This window comes from Bubalus kerabau, chromosome 1, assembly GCF_029407905.1.
Source record: "Bubalus kerabau isolate K-KA32 ecotype Philippines breed swamp buffalo chromosome 1, PCC_UOA_SB_1v2, whole genome shotgun sequence".
In the NCBI taxonomy this organism is placed as follows: Eukaryota; Metazoa; Chordata; class Mammalia; order Artiodactyla; family Bovidae; genus Bubalus; species Bubalus kerabau.
In genome coordinates, this window is record NC_073624.1 from 199290659 (window position 1) to 199309555 (window position 18897).

General features: G+C 41.1%; 1 protein-coding gene across 13 annotated transcripts in view; it reads right to left on the minus strand.

The window, feature by feature from the left end:
- PRDM6 (PR/SET domain 6) overlaps positions 1-18897 on the minus strand; it is a 177194-nt gene that overhangs the window by 95640 nt on the left and 62657 nt on the right. For all 13 annotated transcript variants that reach the window (XR_008703252.1, XR_008703254.1, XM_055549556.1 and 10 more), the window contains 2 exons: positions 5438-5565; positions 1767-1891 (listed from right to left, as the gene is read on the minus strand). Coding sequence is in view for 11 of the 13 variants with exons in the window: in XM_055549556.1 (XP_055405531.1) it covers positions 1767-1891; positions 5438-5565 (253 nt within the window). In the remaining 2 variants the exon portion in view is untranslated. The remainder of the gene's footprint in view (positions 1-1766; positions 1892-5437; positions 5566-18897) is intronic.

Consider the following 18897-nt stretch of genomic DNA (forward strand, 5'->3'; position numbering starts at 1 on the left):
CTATGACACTTATCATCACACCACAAACTAATGTATTTATTGGTTGATAATCTGCCTCCCTCCATTAGACTACACGCTCCATGAGGGCAGGAATTCCCGTACGTCTTGTTCGCTGCTGTATTCACAGTATGCAGCAATGACACTGGTCCTTAGTATGTATTCAACAACTGTCTAATGAATGAATGAATTTTTGGACTATGTGCTACGTACTTTAGAACTCTAGACTTTGATGTGTTTACTTCCAGACATTCCTTGACATGCACACGAGAATATCTTCAGTCTGTAGTAGGCTGTACTAAAGAAGGAAATAGAAGGCCTTATAGGATTTATGGAATCTTTCTGGATCAGATTCCATCTTTTAGAAGGTGAAGCTACACCAAGGTTCTAATCAGGGGAGCTGATAACAGTGCTTTTCCACGTGTGTACCTACACCCAGTCTTGGGAGAGCTGGGCATGGAGCCATACTGGGAAGACAGAGCATACTGGCCGCCATGGCCATTCTGCTTCTAACACCAACCACACACTCATGTCCAACACGGAGATTTTCCCCTGTGAAAACAGACACTCTCTCAAATAGGAGCATTACTGCAGAAAAAAAAACTTTCCATTGGAAACTTGGTAAGTAAGAGGAATGTACTTATATGTCCAAAGATTCATTTTTTTGATTTGAGATTGGTTTGGGGTTAGGGTAAAGTAGAAAAACAAAGTTGAGCATAATATGCTTTTTGAGGATTCTATTTTTTTTTTTTTTACAAAGAAAACAAAGATAACATGGAAAAGAAATATCTGATCATCAGCATTTTGATCAGTAATATTATAAATATTTTTTTCAGTTCATATGTGTGTGAGAGAAAGTAAGTAGAGAAGGAAAAATTAAAATAACACTTTTTTTTCCCAAAATTAAGTTTCTTACATAAATCTGTTCTCTCTGCTTCTTTTTCTACTGCATAATCCAAACTTATCAGTTCACAGATCAGTCAGTTGGATGACAAGAAAAAAACTGCATCATTCAAACCAGTGTTTCTCACTGAAGCACATCAAAATCACCCAAATCTAAATCTATTCCAAATACTAGAAATCACCTTATAACATTTTCCCCCAAATTGATAAAAACAAATATATAAAGTTTATATGAAAACTACTGCAAAGGTTTGCATTAAATTATTTTTTCAAACATAATGACAGTAACAGTAATAAAGATAGAAGAAAATTACACGGTTCATTTTAGACTAAGATGTTTAGAGACAAATTCCTCAATCATATGTCTATGGTTTTGACTACCATTTCTTAGTCCAACAACTACTTAAGAGGAAGCAAAGCCAATTGACTGGAGGGGTGTTGTTCCTGATTAAAGAAAGTGTTGTCTCCTTACTTCGTTTTTGCAAACAGTGTGACTCCAGCAAGACTGTGCAATCCTTCAGAGCAGAAGTTATAACTTATGCTGCTCTCGGAACCAGACACATAGTTGGTACTCAGTAGATACCAGCTGCCTTAACAACACTGCTGCTGGCAATGATTTAAACTAGGACAAAGGTTTTGAAATCATAAATGGGTGAAAAAACATTGAACTGTATAGGTCAAGACATCCTTGGAAAAAGCACAGGATATACAAGGAAAAATAAAATGATGGAACAGACTTGTGCACATTTGTGTTACACAGCAGAGTGAACCACATTTCAGGAGTTTCAAACAACACTCTTATTTTAAAAGTTAGCTTTGAAATAGGTATTTGGAAATGTGAATTCAGAGCTAAAATAAATTCTTACAGTTTTCATCCTGGGCAATGCATTGTAAAGGGATCCCAAAGAAAGACGTATAGCTGTCATTGTACCACACGAGAAGCTCGGTACCCCTGGGAATATCTATACAGGCTCGGTAGAATATATTCGACCTATTCAAAACAAAAGAAAACCCAGCTTAGTATAATCGGTAGGACTCACATGCTCCATCCACATTTTTATTGCCCCAAAAAAGTTCTGCCCAGTTTCCCACCTAAACAATTTCTGTTTGTAATAAAATCTGCACCCACCTTATCATTCCCAGCAACCAATTAGAGCCTGTAACCCAGTACGATAAATAGCTCACAGTTTATTTCCACAGTGTCCCTCCATGGAACATCCTGGCTGAAGAGACAGATATTTGGCCCCCAGAGAGTCAGCAGAAAGGAAGAGTTCATTTAAAGAAAAAATTTCATCTCACACTAACGAGAAAATGCTCTTTCTTGGTAAACTGCAGACTCTGGTACGTTGACCCCACATACAAATTAACACCATTGATTTCTTATTTGAAGGAAAAGCGTTAGGTGTATTCTTACAACTTGGCATGGGAGTTCTCAAATTTGTAATAAAATTAAGCAGCTTTGTGATATAAGGGCTAAGAGAAATAAAAATCTTCCCCATAGCTTTTTTTTCCTCTAAAATTTGATACAGAAGAAGAGGAAAAATAACCCTCTTATGTGAAGTGGATGGAAATTCAATAAATACAAGAGGGGCACTTTACTCTGGCTGAAAGATTACACTCTGAAATGACAGAGTGAAGGTACCAAGAACTAAACAGCCACGGCACAGTAAATAAAAACCTACAGATTTAAAAAAAAAAAAAAAAGAGGAGCCTGTGATCAGTTTTCTCAGTGAAGAATTGCTACAAACATTAGCCTCAAGTTCAAGATAAAAGTGTTCAGGGTTGGTGAACCTTAAATTTCGCCCTTCTGTAAGGAACTGGCCATCGCAGGGCAATCTGTTCCTTGTACAACACTGTAGACATAAGGCGAATCCTTCACCACATTTTTCACAGCGTGAGATATGCACTTGTCAACATATTTTGTCACCACAAAGTGGCTCTTGGCAATAGGATCATAAAGATCAATAAAAAAGTGCAGATTCTCAATATTTTACTTGCAGCTGCAAAAATTTCATTTATCTTGTTATTTTCCTTACTTGCTGCCATTCTGTCTCATGAGGGCACTGCTAGCTAAGCAGAATGTTTTTCCCCAACATTCTATGAATATCTGACAAAAACTCCAGCCAGTTGTCCAGACCTCACTCCCCTTCCTCCCTTCGCATCTCCAAGAGCTGTGCATTTTATTAATTCTTTCCACTGCTACATAAAAAAATCAAAATTGGAGCTGGGATATAAATCACTGGCATCTCCTAACTTGAGAAAAATTGAGTCGACTTTGTACTTCACCCTTGTAACATTTCATCTCTCGGTTTGGCTTCCCTTAATATAAACACAGCGCCGGCAAATGAATGTGCTAAAACCAAATGACACACTTTGCCGCTGAAAGAGCAGAACTGTTTTCGAGCGATGGGTGGTCTTTTGAGGCACAGAGTAGGCCAAAAGGGGAAAAAGAAAAGTGTAAGCGTACACCGTTCCTTACAAGCGGGCAGAGCTTCCAAAACTCGCAGAAATCTCTGCATGTTGAAGCACATCAAAGGGATTTTTCCCTTTTCAGATAATATTTCCTTTGCTGACATGTATTTAGTATTGTGGTTGGATGACTCATAAAGATAGCTTCATGGCGTCCCAACGCAGCTGAAGCGGAACACACGCCAACAAACATTATTGTCAGCCTCAAAATAAAAACAAAACGTTCAGCTAAGGGTCAATCAATCAAGGGCGCTTTGAAGAAAATTCCATTTAGATATTACAAATCATAACAGAATGAATCTAAACCAGCTGACTTTTTGTGAAGAGGACATTCATGTACAATAAAAATTAGGCTGGCTCTTCAGGGTCCAACTTTTCTATTTTCTTACTCTTGGACGTGGTCACTGGTGATGGATGCCAGTTTTTAAATTGTGTTTTTGTAGTTCATTTTATAAAGATCTGAGGTAATCGAAAACAGATCGGCAGAGAGAATTCAGTGTGGAAGCACCATAAGGAAGGGAGCAATAAAACCCACTTAATATTGACAGAAAGGTAACGACTTTCTCATGCCCACCTTTCTTGCAGGGGTTTCTTATTTACCCAAAGTCAGAAGTCTCCTCAAGAGCTCCCAGGGTGCCCATGACGGAACCAGCCAAACTATCTCTTGCCGAGTAGACAAACACAATCTTTACTACTTTACTAGCTCCGAGTTTTATAAAAACTTCACAACAGAGATGCAGCTGCAGGGAAGGTGGGTGAAGCCCATATACAGACTGTAACCAGATACCATCGTTTGCAAGTTCATATAAACCCTTATGTAATGAAAGATAACTGCCTAGGAAACCAAGGCAGTGAGTCACATGCTGTCCAAATATGTTCCCTTTGAATTCGGAGGCCTTCGGAGAGCAAGACAAATTTGTGCAGCCTTTAACCTATAAGGGGAATAAAGTTTGCTTCTTTTTTTTAAGGCTTCATTTTTAAAAATTAAAAAAAAAAAAAAGAAAAGAAATTGTCATCAGCAGGACTCCAAGTTACCAAGCAAGGCTCCTTCTGCTTTGATGTGTCTGTGGTGCCTGATAAAGTTAAACAGTTGCTTCTGATTCTAAAGGGAACGTGGCTGTTTATAACTGAGGTCATATATTTACATGGCACATGTTTTCGAGGGATTCTGAGAAAAGAAGGCTTCGCGGCAGGGCTTTTTTCCTATGGGATCTGTGTTTGCCTTTGGGTTGCCACTCTAGCCTTTAGTACTTGATGGAAATGCTTGACCAACAGGTGCATCAGGCAGGTGTGGCTTTGGATCTGGGATGCCCACTGGCTTTTCTGCCCCTCCCCGACTCTAGGCCTCTCTATGAGACTCTGGGAAATAGGGGAGGCTTCACCTCATCTCCACTCACCTTTGGGATTTGCCAAAATATCTCAGGGGACTGGTGCCTTTGCTGTGCTCTGGAACCACCCCATCCCCTGAAACATACTCTGAATGGCTGCAGGACCAGAGCCAAATGCTTTCGCACCTTTCAAGGGATCAGGAGAGGTTACTATGACTCAGTCAAGGCTGTTGAACACAATGGTTTTAGGAAAGCAGCCTGGGGAGGGTTGAGACTTCTTGATTTCCCACGCCTTTGTGCAACTCAAACTGTTTCCTCTGAGAGACAGCCAGACTGAAGGTGACAAAGCAAGTGACTTGGGCTGAATCTGTGAACTCCTGTTTGCATGTGGACACATCTGCTGGGGAGGAAATCACTGCAAGTCAGTGAGTTCACTGGGCTCACTCAGGCCATGGTGAACATTCACATGATGTGGAAGTAACTTTATCATGTGCAGTGAGTGAAAAAGGCCTTCTCCTAGCATCCTTATTCCTGAATTCTCAAGAAATGATTGTTACAAGAACTAGAGAGATATCACAAACCTAGCAGAAAAAAAAAAAAAAAGAAAAGAAATTCCTGCCAGCCCTGCAGAGTTCTTCAGGACTCTGCAGGATTTTTTCAAAACTAGCAGCAAGCCTGAATTTATATATGCAAGGCAAAGGGCTTCGGCTTTGTAAGTGGTAAATCAAGGTATACTTTACCTGTACTGAACTACTGTTAGATTCTGTTCTCCGCAGTGCCTTGCACATCGGATATACCTCATCCAGCTCGACTTACTAGGTTCCCCACCATCAATAAAGTGCTGTAGTGTCCCATCTTGGTCATATATCTAGAGAAGAGGTCAGAAGGTCAAGTAGTTAGAACGAATCATCAGCAATCATTTTCCCTGCTTCCCTTGGTGTCTTTATGTGTTGGCTGCAGCAATTTATTGCCCATAGGTTTGCTAGTGCTCAAGAATGCTTGTGGAAACTCAACTAGAATAACAGGAGAAAAACATTTTCTGGTGATGCAAGTCAATCACGTTTTTCTTATCAAGCCAATCTTCCCTTTATTAAACATAGTTGTGGCATCTCAAGGATGTGAGTGACCATGTTTCCCAAAGAATATTTAACCTCTTTTTGACAGGCTACTCTTTAGTAATGAGCTGCTGGATAAACAAAGCAAGCTGAGAGGCGAGGCCACGCTGACATGGCTGGAACATCCATATGCGAGGCCCTCGTCTCAAACGCGTAACTGGTCGAAGGCATCTGGGAGGCAGGGACTGTCGGCTCAACAAGCGGGGTGACACCTAGCAGAGGCTGGCGCATGATGGAGCTGTTTCAGATGGATAAAATTAGACTCTGGTTTGGATTGAAAGAAATGGACTCTCACCTCACAGAAGATGTAGGACTTCAGCTGTCAGGACCTGAAACTATTAGGAGAGGAGTCATCAAAAAAGAGGGACCCTTGCAAAGGGAAAGAAAAAAAAATCAAAGTTTCCTATGGATTTAAAATGTCTTAACTGAGGTCGGTCTAATCATTATTGCCTTAGATCACCTCAAGCCGATTTTCTTTCAAGATCACATCCAAGGTAACGGAATCCCAGGCAATGAGCATGGGACCAAAAACCTTCTGCTAAACAACTGGCCAGCCCAGGATGTTGGAATCAGGGCTAACAGCAGAGACAATCGGCCCCCACTTCCAGAAACCAGGCCAGCCCTGGGCACCTTGGAGGCTGGAGTATCTGGAAGGGTGGATTGGGGAGTTATATATGGGCAGCAATTCTGGAAGGCCATCCTCAGTCCTAGGGGCAGCCAGGAAGCAAGGGGTACAGTTCTCAGAAGGATCATGGCAAAACTGGGCCTTTTAAAGAAAAATCAGCAGTAAGATTGTGTTCCACAGAGCATCCTGAGAAATTAAGTCTCTTATTCTTGCTAATCAGCCTTTCCGCTTTTCTTTTCCAAACAGACACAGAGAACAAGTCTCCCGGAGCACCTCACTGGTTACATTTCAGCCCTAAAATTAGTAAGGTCATTCATATTAATTTAGCTCAGCATTTCTATTCTGGGGGCCAAAGGACTTAGTGATGACAGTTCTTTTTATCATCATCAGTCATTTTAAAACAGTTGATTTGTTTTTTGGTTTTTGGTTTTTTTTTTTTGGCTTTTCTTGAACTCATTCGTCTTCACTCCCAATCTTTCCACTAACCCCCACAAATAAAACAAGAGATGAAGCCAACCTAATCAATATAATGGTTGGAGAAGCTATGACTGGGTAGCAGGCTAGAATGATTATAGTTGATAATCAATGTAGCCTGAGAAGAATGAAGAGAGTCCTAGATTATATTTAAGATTAATGACTTTAAAATCTTAGTTTAGGGATGATAGCAGGAAATGGGAGCATTTCATGTGGTAGATACATCTGCTCCGTAAGCAACCTGATGATAGATTTCCTATTTAGGTAAGATTATTACACGGTACTTATTTTGTTGCTCTTATTTTCATTTTAGGAAACTGGTTCAAAGGCTCAAAGTCGCAATCTTGAGTCTGCTGTCAACAGCCCATGTGACAATGTACAAAGCCATCAGTTCTTTGAATACCACTATCTATCTATGCAGCTAAGCTAAGTCACTTCAGTCGTGTCTGACTCTGTGCGACCCCATAGACGGCAGCCCACCAGGCTCCCCCGTCCCTGGGATTCTCCAGGCAAGAACACTGGAGTGGGTTGCCATTTCCTCCTCCAATGCATGAAAGTGAAAAGTGAAAGTGAAGTCGCTCAGTCATGTCCGACTCTTAGCGACCCCACGGACTTCAGCCCACCAGGCTCCTCCGTCCATGGGATTTTCCAGGCAAGAGTACTGGAGTGGGGTGCCATTGCCTTCTCCCTATCTATCTATAATGGAGCCCAAAATGTTGAGGACCCAGCCCTCTGCCCTGTCCCTCTCCCACGAACAAATCTTCCATGACAGCTGCTGGTGAAAATACTTAGGAAGCACTTGGAGAAGTGCAGTTCTCCTTCATGCTTCCAGCCAATGTCCTCAACAGCAAGTTAAACTCTCTAACGTTTACACATCATGGGTGTCGCCGAGTGTTAGCTCATATGAACACCAGACATTAGCCAATCAGTCTCCAAAATAAGTATAAAAAAGTGTTATCTCCCACACTGTTTCAGCAATAACCTCCTTAAACTAAGTATATTGTGATTACAGGAATCCTACAATTCTTGCCTGCCTGGTGAAAACCCTACTTGCTTTGAGGAAAAGTAGATGGTTATTTGCCAGGCTTCCCCAAAGTATCACACACTGAGCACATACCATGAAGCTGAGCCTCCCTTGCTTCAGCCTGATACCAGTATTACACTGTTTCACATGAAACTTGACAAAAATCCCACTTACCAAGTTAGATCCCGTAAGTGTGCACCCCATCAGAGATGAGGAAACTCATTCAGGCTTGATACTGTTCTTTCCCTTAGCACCCAGAGCCCAGCCATCACCAAATCCAGCTGAATTTGCCTCCTAAAACTTTTTCACATGCATCCATCTCTCCCTCTCCACCATCACCATCCTTCCTGAACCAGCTTCCTCTCTCACCTAAAGGACTACAAAAGTCCCTTGATAGATTTCCCTGCTGCTGCTTCAGGCCCTTCCAACCTAGTCTCTCAAGTACAGCCAGAGGGATCTTTCAAAATCCACATCTAATGATTTGCTTTTATCCCCCCTGCCAAAATAAGAGTTTCATAAATACCATAAAATGTCAAGTCATAACAACATACATTCTCAGCATGTGAGATTTCCTCAATGGGATCCATCATGCTAATATGGGCAGCACCTCAAGCCGAAGTTATTTAGGGAGGCTGGCCAAAAACACGAACCTTTGCATTTGGCTCAAGGCCATCTTGGGGCCCTTTCTAGCCTGTGTTGTTAAACATTTAAACTGTGTTTCTTGAAAAACTAACAAGGGCCCAGCAGTCAGTGATGCCTATTTCTGTTCATTTTCCTAATAAAAGTAGAATAAAACTGGAAAAACCACTATATCCACATGTAAGCGCTAAAGAGGAACTTTTCAAAAAAGTTCTGCATCCCAATTTGTGTGTTGTTATTAATCTCCATCATTAGCTCAACTTTGTTTTCATTTCAGAGTTCAGTAAAAGAATTTTTTAAAAAAGAGGGAGATAAAATTCCACATGCATCTGAACTATACAAGGACACTGTCCCTGTACCCAGACGGGCTGACATTTGTCCTTCTGGGAGACAAGCAACCACAAGTGGGGAAATGCTTCAGCAGATTTCAGTCCACAGCAGCTGCAACAATTTCAAGGTCGAGAAGCTGTTCTTGGAGGCTGCACCAACATCTACATTTGTGTGACGCTAAAATGTAACTGTAAGACAGATACCTAACAGGTCTAAAAATGTTAAGGAATTTGAGGAGATTTATTAATGCCAAGACCAAGAGTTATTTTGTTTTCATTACCTTTCAAAAGATTTAAAATAAGAAGAAAAATATCAAAAATCTTACACAGTGTTTAGATAATCTCCTCAGGACCAATGAAAATGTCAAAGAGGTCAGAAATTGAATTCGTTCAAATGGTAAGAATGAAAGTAAGAGTCAAATTTAGGGGAAAATTCCTTGAAAGAATCCTTGAGTCAAGCATAGTTTTGCAGAAAACTGTGCACTTTATTCTCCATGAATATGAACCACCATAGTTTTATACTTGCTCTGTTTTTTCTAAGGAAGCTAGAGGTAGGGGAAACACATGTAAAGAAACACACAGGACACCTGGTAGGAAAAGGGTTAAATTTTGTAACGCGAACCCCTCGAAACTGTAGAAAGCATATTTGTTTTACAAAGCTAGTCCTAGCATTGCTGAAAGGGAGTATAAAATGGCACAGTCATATTGGAGAACATTTTGGCAATGCTGAAATAAACTTGACAATGCATATTTCCTGTGACTCAGCAAGTTCACTTCTAGAAAACTACTCCAATATACTTTTGATACCTGTGCCTAAGGAGAAAAGTTCAAGGGTGTTCACTGGAGCACAACTTTTAACAGCAAATAATTCTAAAAAAGAGAAATATCCATATCAGAAGAGTAAACTAACTGTGGTTTATTTATTCAACAAAAAAGTACTAAACACTTAAAATGAATGAACAAAACCTGTTTGTATTCAGATCTAGTTGATATAGATCAAAACATCAAAAACATAATGTTGATTGAGAAAATCAGTTGCAGATTAATGCATACGATATCATTTGTTAACATTTCAAAATATACAAAATAACGCAATTGTATATTTTAATATAGTGTATATTGTAATATACAGATAGCAATATGTCTATCTATCTGTATCTGTTTACAACAAACATGCTGGAAGGATTCACCATTAACTTCATCAGAGTCCTGGCCTTGGGAAAGAAGGGGATGGAAGGATAACAAAGGGAACACACATATATCTGAAATACTTTATTTTTCTTTAAAGACAAAAACGTTTCTGAAGAAAATATGACAAAGTGTTAACATTCTCTTTTTTGGCATTTATATATTATACTTTGAACTTATTCCGGTTTTTTAAATCAAAGTGAAGCAATAAATGAAAAGTCTAGTCATCTATTTCTGTGTACATCAATTTTGGCATGGGTTGTTAAAATAGAGGAGCAGATTATCTTACCCAAAGTTAGAAACTATCTGTGTTATCCTCCTGGGAAACTCTCAGTAATATGCACCCACTGATTGCCTTTCTGATTGCTTTGTTGCTATTTTAAAACCCCTGGTTGTGGTCTGTACTTTTTCTTTTATCCTGTATCAACAGGAGGAGAAAGATAAGGGGAGAGCTCATTCTTACCTTTTTAAGGATATTTTTATAGTTTACAAACCAATAATATTTACTGAAATGCCACACATGTGGTTGAGATAATGATCACACAAACTGTCACTCATTATAAACCACGCATGCCATTAACTGAAAACCACTACGTGAAAGACTTCATTGCAATCCTGAAGATCAGGGAACTGCACTCTTTGCTACAATCTTACTTTCCTAGAACACTAAACCACTTTAAATGAGAACAGCAGGGCTTCCCTGGTGGCCCAGTGGTAAAGAAGCTGCCTGCCAGTGCTGCTGCTGCTGCTAAGTCACTTCAGTCGTGTCAACTCTGTGCGACCCCATAGACGGCAGCCCACCAGGCTCCCCCATCCCTGGGATTCTCCAGGCAAGAACACTGGAGTGGGTTGCCATTTCCTTCTCCAACACATGAAAATGAAAAGTGAAAGTGAAGTCGCTCAGTTGTGTCTGACCCTCAGTGACCCCATGGACTGCAGCCTTCCAGGCTCCTTCATCCATGGGATTTTCCAGGCAAGAGAGACATGGATTCGATCCTTGATCAGGGAAGATCCCACATGCCTAGGAGCAACCCAGCCTGTGTGCCACAACTCTTGAGCCTGTGCTCTAGAGCTTGGGAGCTACAGCTACTGAGCCCATGAGCCTAGAGCCTGTGCTCCATAACAAGAGAAGCCACTGCAACGAGAAACCCAAACACTGCAACTAGAGAGTAGCCCCCGCTCATCACAATTAGAGAAAAGCCTGCATAGCAACAATGACCCAGTGCAGCCAAAAATAAATACATTTTTTAAAAATGAGAACATGAGTGAAAACCACACCAGTGTTGTGTCTTAAATAAACTGGTCATGAGAGGCTTATCCATGGCTTTGTCCTTTATGAATGCTGCCAACTTACATTAACAACAATAATCATCACAGAAATAGTGTAAGCTAGGAGAAGGCAATGGCACCCCACTCCAGTACTCTTGCCTAGAAAATCCCATGGACGGAGGAGCCTGGTGGGCTGCAGTCCATGGGGTCACTAAGGGTTGGACATGACTGAGCGACTTCACTTTCACTTTTTACTCTCATGCCTTGGAGAAGGAAATGGCAACCCACTCCAGTGTTCTTGCCTGGAGAATCCCAGGGATGGGGGAGCCTGGTGGGCTGCCATCTATGGGGTCGCACAGAGTCAGACACGACTGAAGCGACTTAGCAGCAGCAGCAGCAGTGACTGACTTGGGCCCATTTTAACATAATACCAAGAAAAACATCTTCTGAAAGATAGAAATGTACGTATATGGGTGGCTCTGAGCAATCTGTATCTTTAAAAACAAGATCTGCAAACTGGTGGCTCTTGGGTTGAATGCTTGACCAATTTTGTTTTTCCACAAGTGTTTTAAAATTTTGGAAATTCTATCTAATTTTTAATTTTTCTTGAGGAAAAAAATCAGAAGATGGGTCCTCAATCTCTAGGACTAATCCATGGAAATTTAGGTCGCCTTCAAAGTGGCACCCTGAGATCAGCCATGGGCTTTTCTCCTTCCCCATCCTTCCTACCCTCCCCTATTCTTAGCTGTTCCTTACTTCACTCATTTACTTAGCTGCTCAGCCTCATGAAGCACCTAAGTTGGTAAACCCTGCTGTAAAGGAATTTTTCTACCCCTGAAAATCAATCTGCTACAGCTGGGGGCACTTTCAAGAAAAATCATCTGATCTGATGGCCTGGAAACACTGCAAATGTCCATCACTCCTTCACAGCCCAGAAGCCATCATATGACTGGGATGCAGGCATTTTGTGGTATAGTTTTCCAGGGAGTGGGAGAGCAGAGCAGAGCGTTCATTTATTTTTACTAGAAGGGCTTTCAATAGTCTTTTAAAGCAAGGGGTCCATTTTAATTCAAAGACGTCACAAATGTAATTACACTATAAAATCAGATAAAAGTTGCCTGGGTCTACTTTAAAAACAGATACAAAAAAGCTCATCAGAAAGCACCCCACCACCTCAACAAACCTCACCTTTGCTCTCTGATGCAGGCGCTGGGACGTCACCAAGGGTTGGCAGGGAAGGGGGGACCTTGTTTGAAAAATGGCAGACAGAGCACTTCCTCTGCCAGATAAGCTTCCATTTCTTCTGTTAAACCATTGAGTACCGCAGCCACATTTAGAGGTCAGGAAAATGAGATAGGGAAGAGACTACCAGTTCTAACCTCATCAGCTTACAGTCAGCTTTTGTTTCTCTTGCGAGTTTTGTTTCTTGCAAGTTTCTCTTGGGAGTTTGCACCCTCGGATTCAACCAAGCACGGAGGGCAGCTCAGGGCCAAATGCACTAGTCCAGCTTGTATAAGGGATCTTGAATGGATGAAGAGTAGGGTATCCATGGTGGGTGCTGGAACTGACACCATGAGGAAACCCAGGAGCAATTATATACATAAGAAAAAGGGGTCTCCAAAAGTTAGCTGTATAGTGCTGTGTTAGTTGCTTGGTCGCATCCAACTCTTTGTGATCCCATGGACTATAGCCTGCCAGGCTTGTCTGTCCATGAGGATTTTCCAAGCAAGAATACTGATGTGAGTAGCCATTCCCTTCTCCAGGGGATCTTCCCAACCCAGGGACTGAACCCAGGTCTCCTGCATTGCAGGCAGATTCTTTACCGTCTGAGATACCAGGGAAGCCCAGAAATTAGGGACTTCAACAAACAGACTCTAGTCAGAGGCACAATGAGGCCTCCTCACACCTCATTCAATCCTACAAATAAAGACAGCCAAGAACCTTAAACAAAAGAAACTTAAATTATAACATTAAACATTAATCCGCTCCTCCCAGAACCTGGTTCTCTGAATCTTGGCATGAAACAGAGGAAAAATAAAAGATCCAAAGGTTGTATTTGAAAGGCTTAGCCAGTTTTCAGTGAGCAGGGAGATGTCTCAGGCTCCCTCTCCTGTGATTCCACACAGTGCCAGGTCCCTGTGCCAAGGACCCAGACAGCAGCATTTGGTCCTATACTGAAACACCAGTATCCTTCAGCTTTCCCCCCAAAAAGCTGAGGTGAGGGTGCATATTTTATACCCAAACATCTAAAACAAGGCCTAACACATTGGAGGAACTCAAAATACGCTGAAGTGAACTGAATTCTCACAATAATTAAATAGCTTCTTAAAGATCTCAAATTTTATTCACAACTTGAGAAAAAACCACCACTAAATGTGATTAAAACTCCATTCTAAGCACTAAAAACCAGGGCTTTTTAAAGAAAATTTTACATCTTTTTGAACTTAAGTTCTTCCAAGTCTATGAAATGCAAAGGTGGCTTTCATAAGATGATTAAAATGTAATAAACAGTTGTGTCTATGTCCATGTCCTGTACTTAGTCGCTCAGTCACGCCCCACTCTTTGAAACTCCATGGACTGTAGCCCACCAGGCTCTTCTGTCCATAGCGATTTTCCAGGCAAGAATACTGGAGTGTGTAGCCATGCCCTCCTCCAGGGGCTCTTTCCAAGCCAGGGATCAAACCAGGTCTCTCACACTGCAGACAGATTCTTTACCATCTGAGCCAGCAGGGAAGCCCTCAGAAAAGGGTTGAGGAGAGGTCTTAGGGAGTTTCCCAGTTTAGACCTGAGAACCCAGCACTGTTTTAAGACCTCTCACAGCACTTGGAGAATCCAGGGAAGAACAGACACAAAGATGGTTTCTCAGATCTTCTCTACCTATTCTCCACACACTACCTCGGATGGCCCCATCTTTCTGTTAAACTCAGAAAATGAGGGCTTCAATAATCAAGTGTATTAGTAATTTGAGAAACTCAATTGAAAACTATACTGTTTGCCAAGATAGATAAAAATGTTTTACTGTGAGATTTCTTTGTATCAGAAGATAAGAGGTGAGAATCTGTTTTGCAACTATTTACACAAGAACAATTCCTGACTGAACTGTGAAAAGTTAAAAAACCCAATACCTTTATTGCTCAACAAAAGATTTTACTTTTAATATTATAATTGTTAGAGGGGAATTTCTAAAGTATTACTAATGAAAATACGCAATAGAAGTCATCCCAGTCAATAGAAACTGGAGAGGGGGTGGAGGGCAGAGGTTAAGAGCACACCTGTGGGTGTCAGCTCCAATGTGTGTGAGTTACAATCACAGCTTCATGTCTGCTGGCCAAGTGACTCTGGGCAGTTACTTAACTCTTCAGGAAGGTGAGACCTTCTTTGAAAAAATGATGCTACTGGCAGTCCCAGTCATAGGGCTCATATGAAAATCAAATGAGCTAGTGTATGCGAAGGACTTAAATCAGTGCTGGGCACACAGTAAGAGTCCAAAAAGCATTAGCTTATTCTGAGGCCATCACATTAGATGGGACATGTCAGCCCAGGCTTCATCTACTAACCTGCTGATGGACCATGACCACAGGATAATATGTGAAGCGTTTGGAAACTCATTACTGCTAAGATTATAAGACCAGAAGATTGCAAGCTCATTGAGGGCAGGAATGCATTTTTAATATTTTAAGCTTTTACCCATCAGTATCTTACACAAAGCTTTGTACACATCAGGAAATCAACTTTTGTTCAAAGACAGAGAGAAAAAAAAAGTTGGAAATAACATAGAGGGGGTGTAGCAATAAGCCAGTCATTTATGTTTTTGTTCCTCTGATGAGTCTATCAAAAAATAAAATACTGAAAATGCTGGATAAATGTGAATACTCTCTAGAAAAAACAGTAAGGAAGCATTTTTCCAGTCCTATATTTTCCATTTGCTAAAGTTAACACAAACACAGGTACCTACCACACCTTTAAGAGCACTCCTGGAGCTTCTGTAACTAACAGGTTGTTTGTACTCGGTCACTCAGTCGTGTCCGACTCTTTGCAACCCATGGGATTGTCGCCCGCTAGGAAGTGTTTTAATTCACTGTGGCTTCAGCCCTCTTACTGAACAATATCTACCATGTAGAACTGCTTGACTTCTGAAGACACTGACATTTCTAACTAGAAGAGACCTCAACTCACAGTATCTCATATGTACATGAACCTTGAACAAGGTCCAGGTACATGAGCTGTCTGTGCAGTCAAATGTACCTGGATGAGGGGCAGGGGACATTTGTGGATGGCAGCCTGGGGAGTCAGATCAACAGGGAGCACTGTCAGCCATGGCTTCTGGGCACTGCTGCCCAATCCAGAGAGGAGGACAGCAAGGACCACACCACTGTGGTCTCCCAACCTTTTTACTTGTAAACTCTCAACTCCAGCTAAATCCAGCCTTGAGAATAGAGACCACAAAGCAATACTCTCAAAGGAGTGAAGCATCTGCCACCACCTAAACACAAAGAAAGAACAGCAGCTAATGACCAGGTCATATGCATCTGGGTGCTATTTTGGTTTATAAAATACTTTCCCAACCTTCAGTGATCCTTATAACTGACCTAGAAGGTAGACTGGAACATTTATTCCATTTTACAGATCTGAAACTTTGGGCTGAGAAAGGGGAAATGAGTTGCCCACAGTCACACAGCAGGTCTGTGTGACAAGGAGGAAATGTTCCTGAATCATAGGCCACCATGTGACTACTGCTTTCATCACATCCCACTCGTCCTATCAAGGAGAACTAGTAGAACTCTTTCATTAAAACTGCCTAGAACTCTTAATATGTAAGAATGAGGGCCATAAAACATGTTCATAATAATTAACAACGTCATTTATAAAACAAACTCCTATCCTTCAGAGAAAATGCCAGTTTAGTGAGAATTACTTAACCCCTTAGTCAAATTTACATAAAGCAAGCATGCAGTGGATAAAGACACCACTCTCCTCCTGCTGACCATGTGCGATGACAAGGACCATCAAAAAATGGCTAGGGTATAAATCTATGGAGGAAGATACACATTTTAAAATGAAAGCTTCTTCCTTAAAGCAAATATTGGCTAGTGTGACCAGATTTATTTGTGTTCAGTTTTCCCACTTTTTTTCTCAAATATGTAATACTACACTTTTTTTTATTTCAATATTTTCTCTCTCCATTAGAATTAAGTTGATTCATTGCTATTTTTCATAAGAAAACTCTTCCCTCTCCTTCTGGTTTGGAGTACACTGGAATGCCAAGGCTTTGAGTTGAGGTTTCAAAGGTCAAGTAATAAATGCCCCATAAAAGAAATGAGTAATGGTTATATACACCGTTGCCGTATTTTCAGTAATGCTGATATAAAGCTATATACTGTACTTTGTCAATTCACATTCATCAAGTTCCAGAAATATTAGAAAATCATTAGAGGTTTATGTTGAGTTTGCAGATAATACTAACATATAAGTCAAGACTGAAATATGGTAATCAGAAAAACAGTTGAAAAGTGTCAATAAACCATAAAACACCAGTGGTGGTATTTGTGAAGTCTGCCTCAGAGAGCTGGGCATGGAAAGAGATGAAATGGGTGTTTCTGTCACACTGTGGGGCAGTGGCTGTTAGGCTGCAGGCTGGCAGAGGAGAGTGGGTGACTGAGGATTCCAGCATAGAGACTGAGAGCTCCTGAGAGCCACTGAGCACTTGGTGAATCTCCCTTATCTCCGAGGACAGCAGTGGTCATCCATACAAAGTCTGCCATCCATCAACCCAGAAGCTTCTTCAGACATCCTGTCTGCTGATCGGAGGGGAGACTTTGGGGAGTCAGGCTTGCATTATCAGGACTTTGTCTGTGATCTGAACAAGCCACTGAACCTTCAACTTTTCACTTGGCAAAAGCCTACATGCTGGAAAAGTCCTGACAGTTCATTCATTTTGCTCCATCCTGGAGCCAGCTGATGTCTGACTGGAGAGACCCGCCCTCTTTGATGTTGTCCTCTTCTGAGAGTGCCCTGCTGTGAAAAAAATTTTATCCATCCAAATTAAAGGGAAATACTTCTGCATCCAGCTGTTAGCTGTGACATGTTTGCCATTTTTCAGGGCACTGGCTTGGTGCCATCCTCAGGCTCGGCTGCAAACCTATATCTTTTCCCTTCTCCTTCGTCGCAGCAGTAATATTCACAGTGCACAACTGTCTCCAGTGTCCATACAACATCGACACTGAAAAGGAAAATACTGCTAATCCTATACTGCTAAGAACAGTCTTGGAAATATTTTCAAGTGGCAATTTGTTTTCCATTCCTTTTTTTTTTTTTATCAGCACTCATGTCTTTCACAAACTGTAAAATTTTTTTATATAAGCCATCCATCTAAATATTGCTTCAACTCAGTTTTTTAAAAATCCAGTTTTAATTAAATTCACCAACAAGAAGTCCTGACCAAATGAAATGAATTTGGATGCTGTGAAAACTTGTTTCATATACACTGAGTCCACACTTAAAAATGGACATTTGTCCAGTGGAGAGAACTCTGTATAAATGAAGAAAAGCTCTCAGGGAAGCTTGAATAAACATTTAGATCTAAGTAATCAAGAAAGCTTGTATCTTCTCATATTTGCTAAATGCCATTGAAGTGAAGTGAAGTCGCTCAGTCGTGCCTGACTCTTTGCGACCCCATGGACGGTAGCCTGCACCAAGCTCCTCCGTCCAACGGATTTTCTAGGCAAGAGTACTGGAGTGGGTTGCCATTTCCTTCTCCAGGGAATCTTCCTGACCCAGGGAACAAACTCAGGTCCCCTGCATTATAGACAGACGCTTTACCGTCTGAGCCACCAGGGAAGCCTATAAAGACTGCTGCCATGAATTGTGTGTGTTATAAACAAAGGGCAGCTCACAGCATTACCACGTTTTTCTCCATCTACTGAGATGAACAAGTGAAACACCGCAGTTTCCAGCCACCCTCCCATTCTGCCTTTCTTTCCTTTCTCATTTCCACTTTTGTTGAGAAGAAAAAGAATTGATGGAACCAGATCTCAGCACTGAGCCTCAGAGAATCCTGCCTTGATACTGATCTCAGACTCTGACTAGCGAACACGCACAGCACTCACCATCCTTTATTCAATCCATGAGAGGTAGATTAAAACAAAACAAAACAATAATGTATTCCATGTGAGAAAGCATCAATTTTGGAAAATTAAACCACAGGGAAATTTGAATGAACATACTTGGAAAAACAAAGCCTTAGTTATCTACCAAACAGGAAAGGGGACCATTATTTTGTTAAAATAATCCTAGATTATTACCAATGTGAACTTCTGAGATGTGCAAATTATCTATGACAGTGTACTGAATAGTTCTATGATTGAAAGCTATAAAAAAACACTGTAAAGTGACTGCACTGTGGCAAGCACTTGAATTCTCCATATGGTATCTCACGGGGTGCTATTTAACCCTTATTGCAGTAGAAATTTCTGGTTTAAAAATTCCACGTGGTATGATACTATGCAGACCTTTAGACCTTGATGAAAATGGTTAGTGA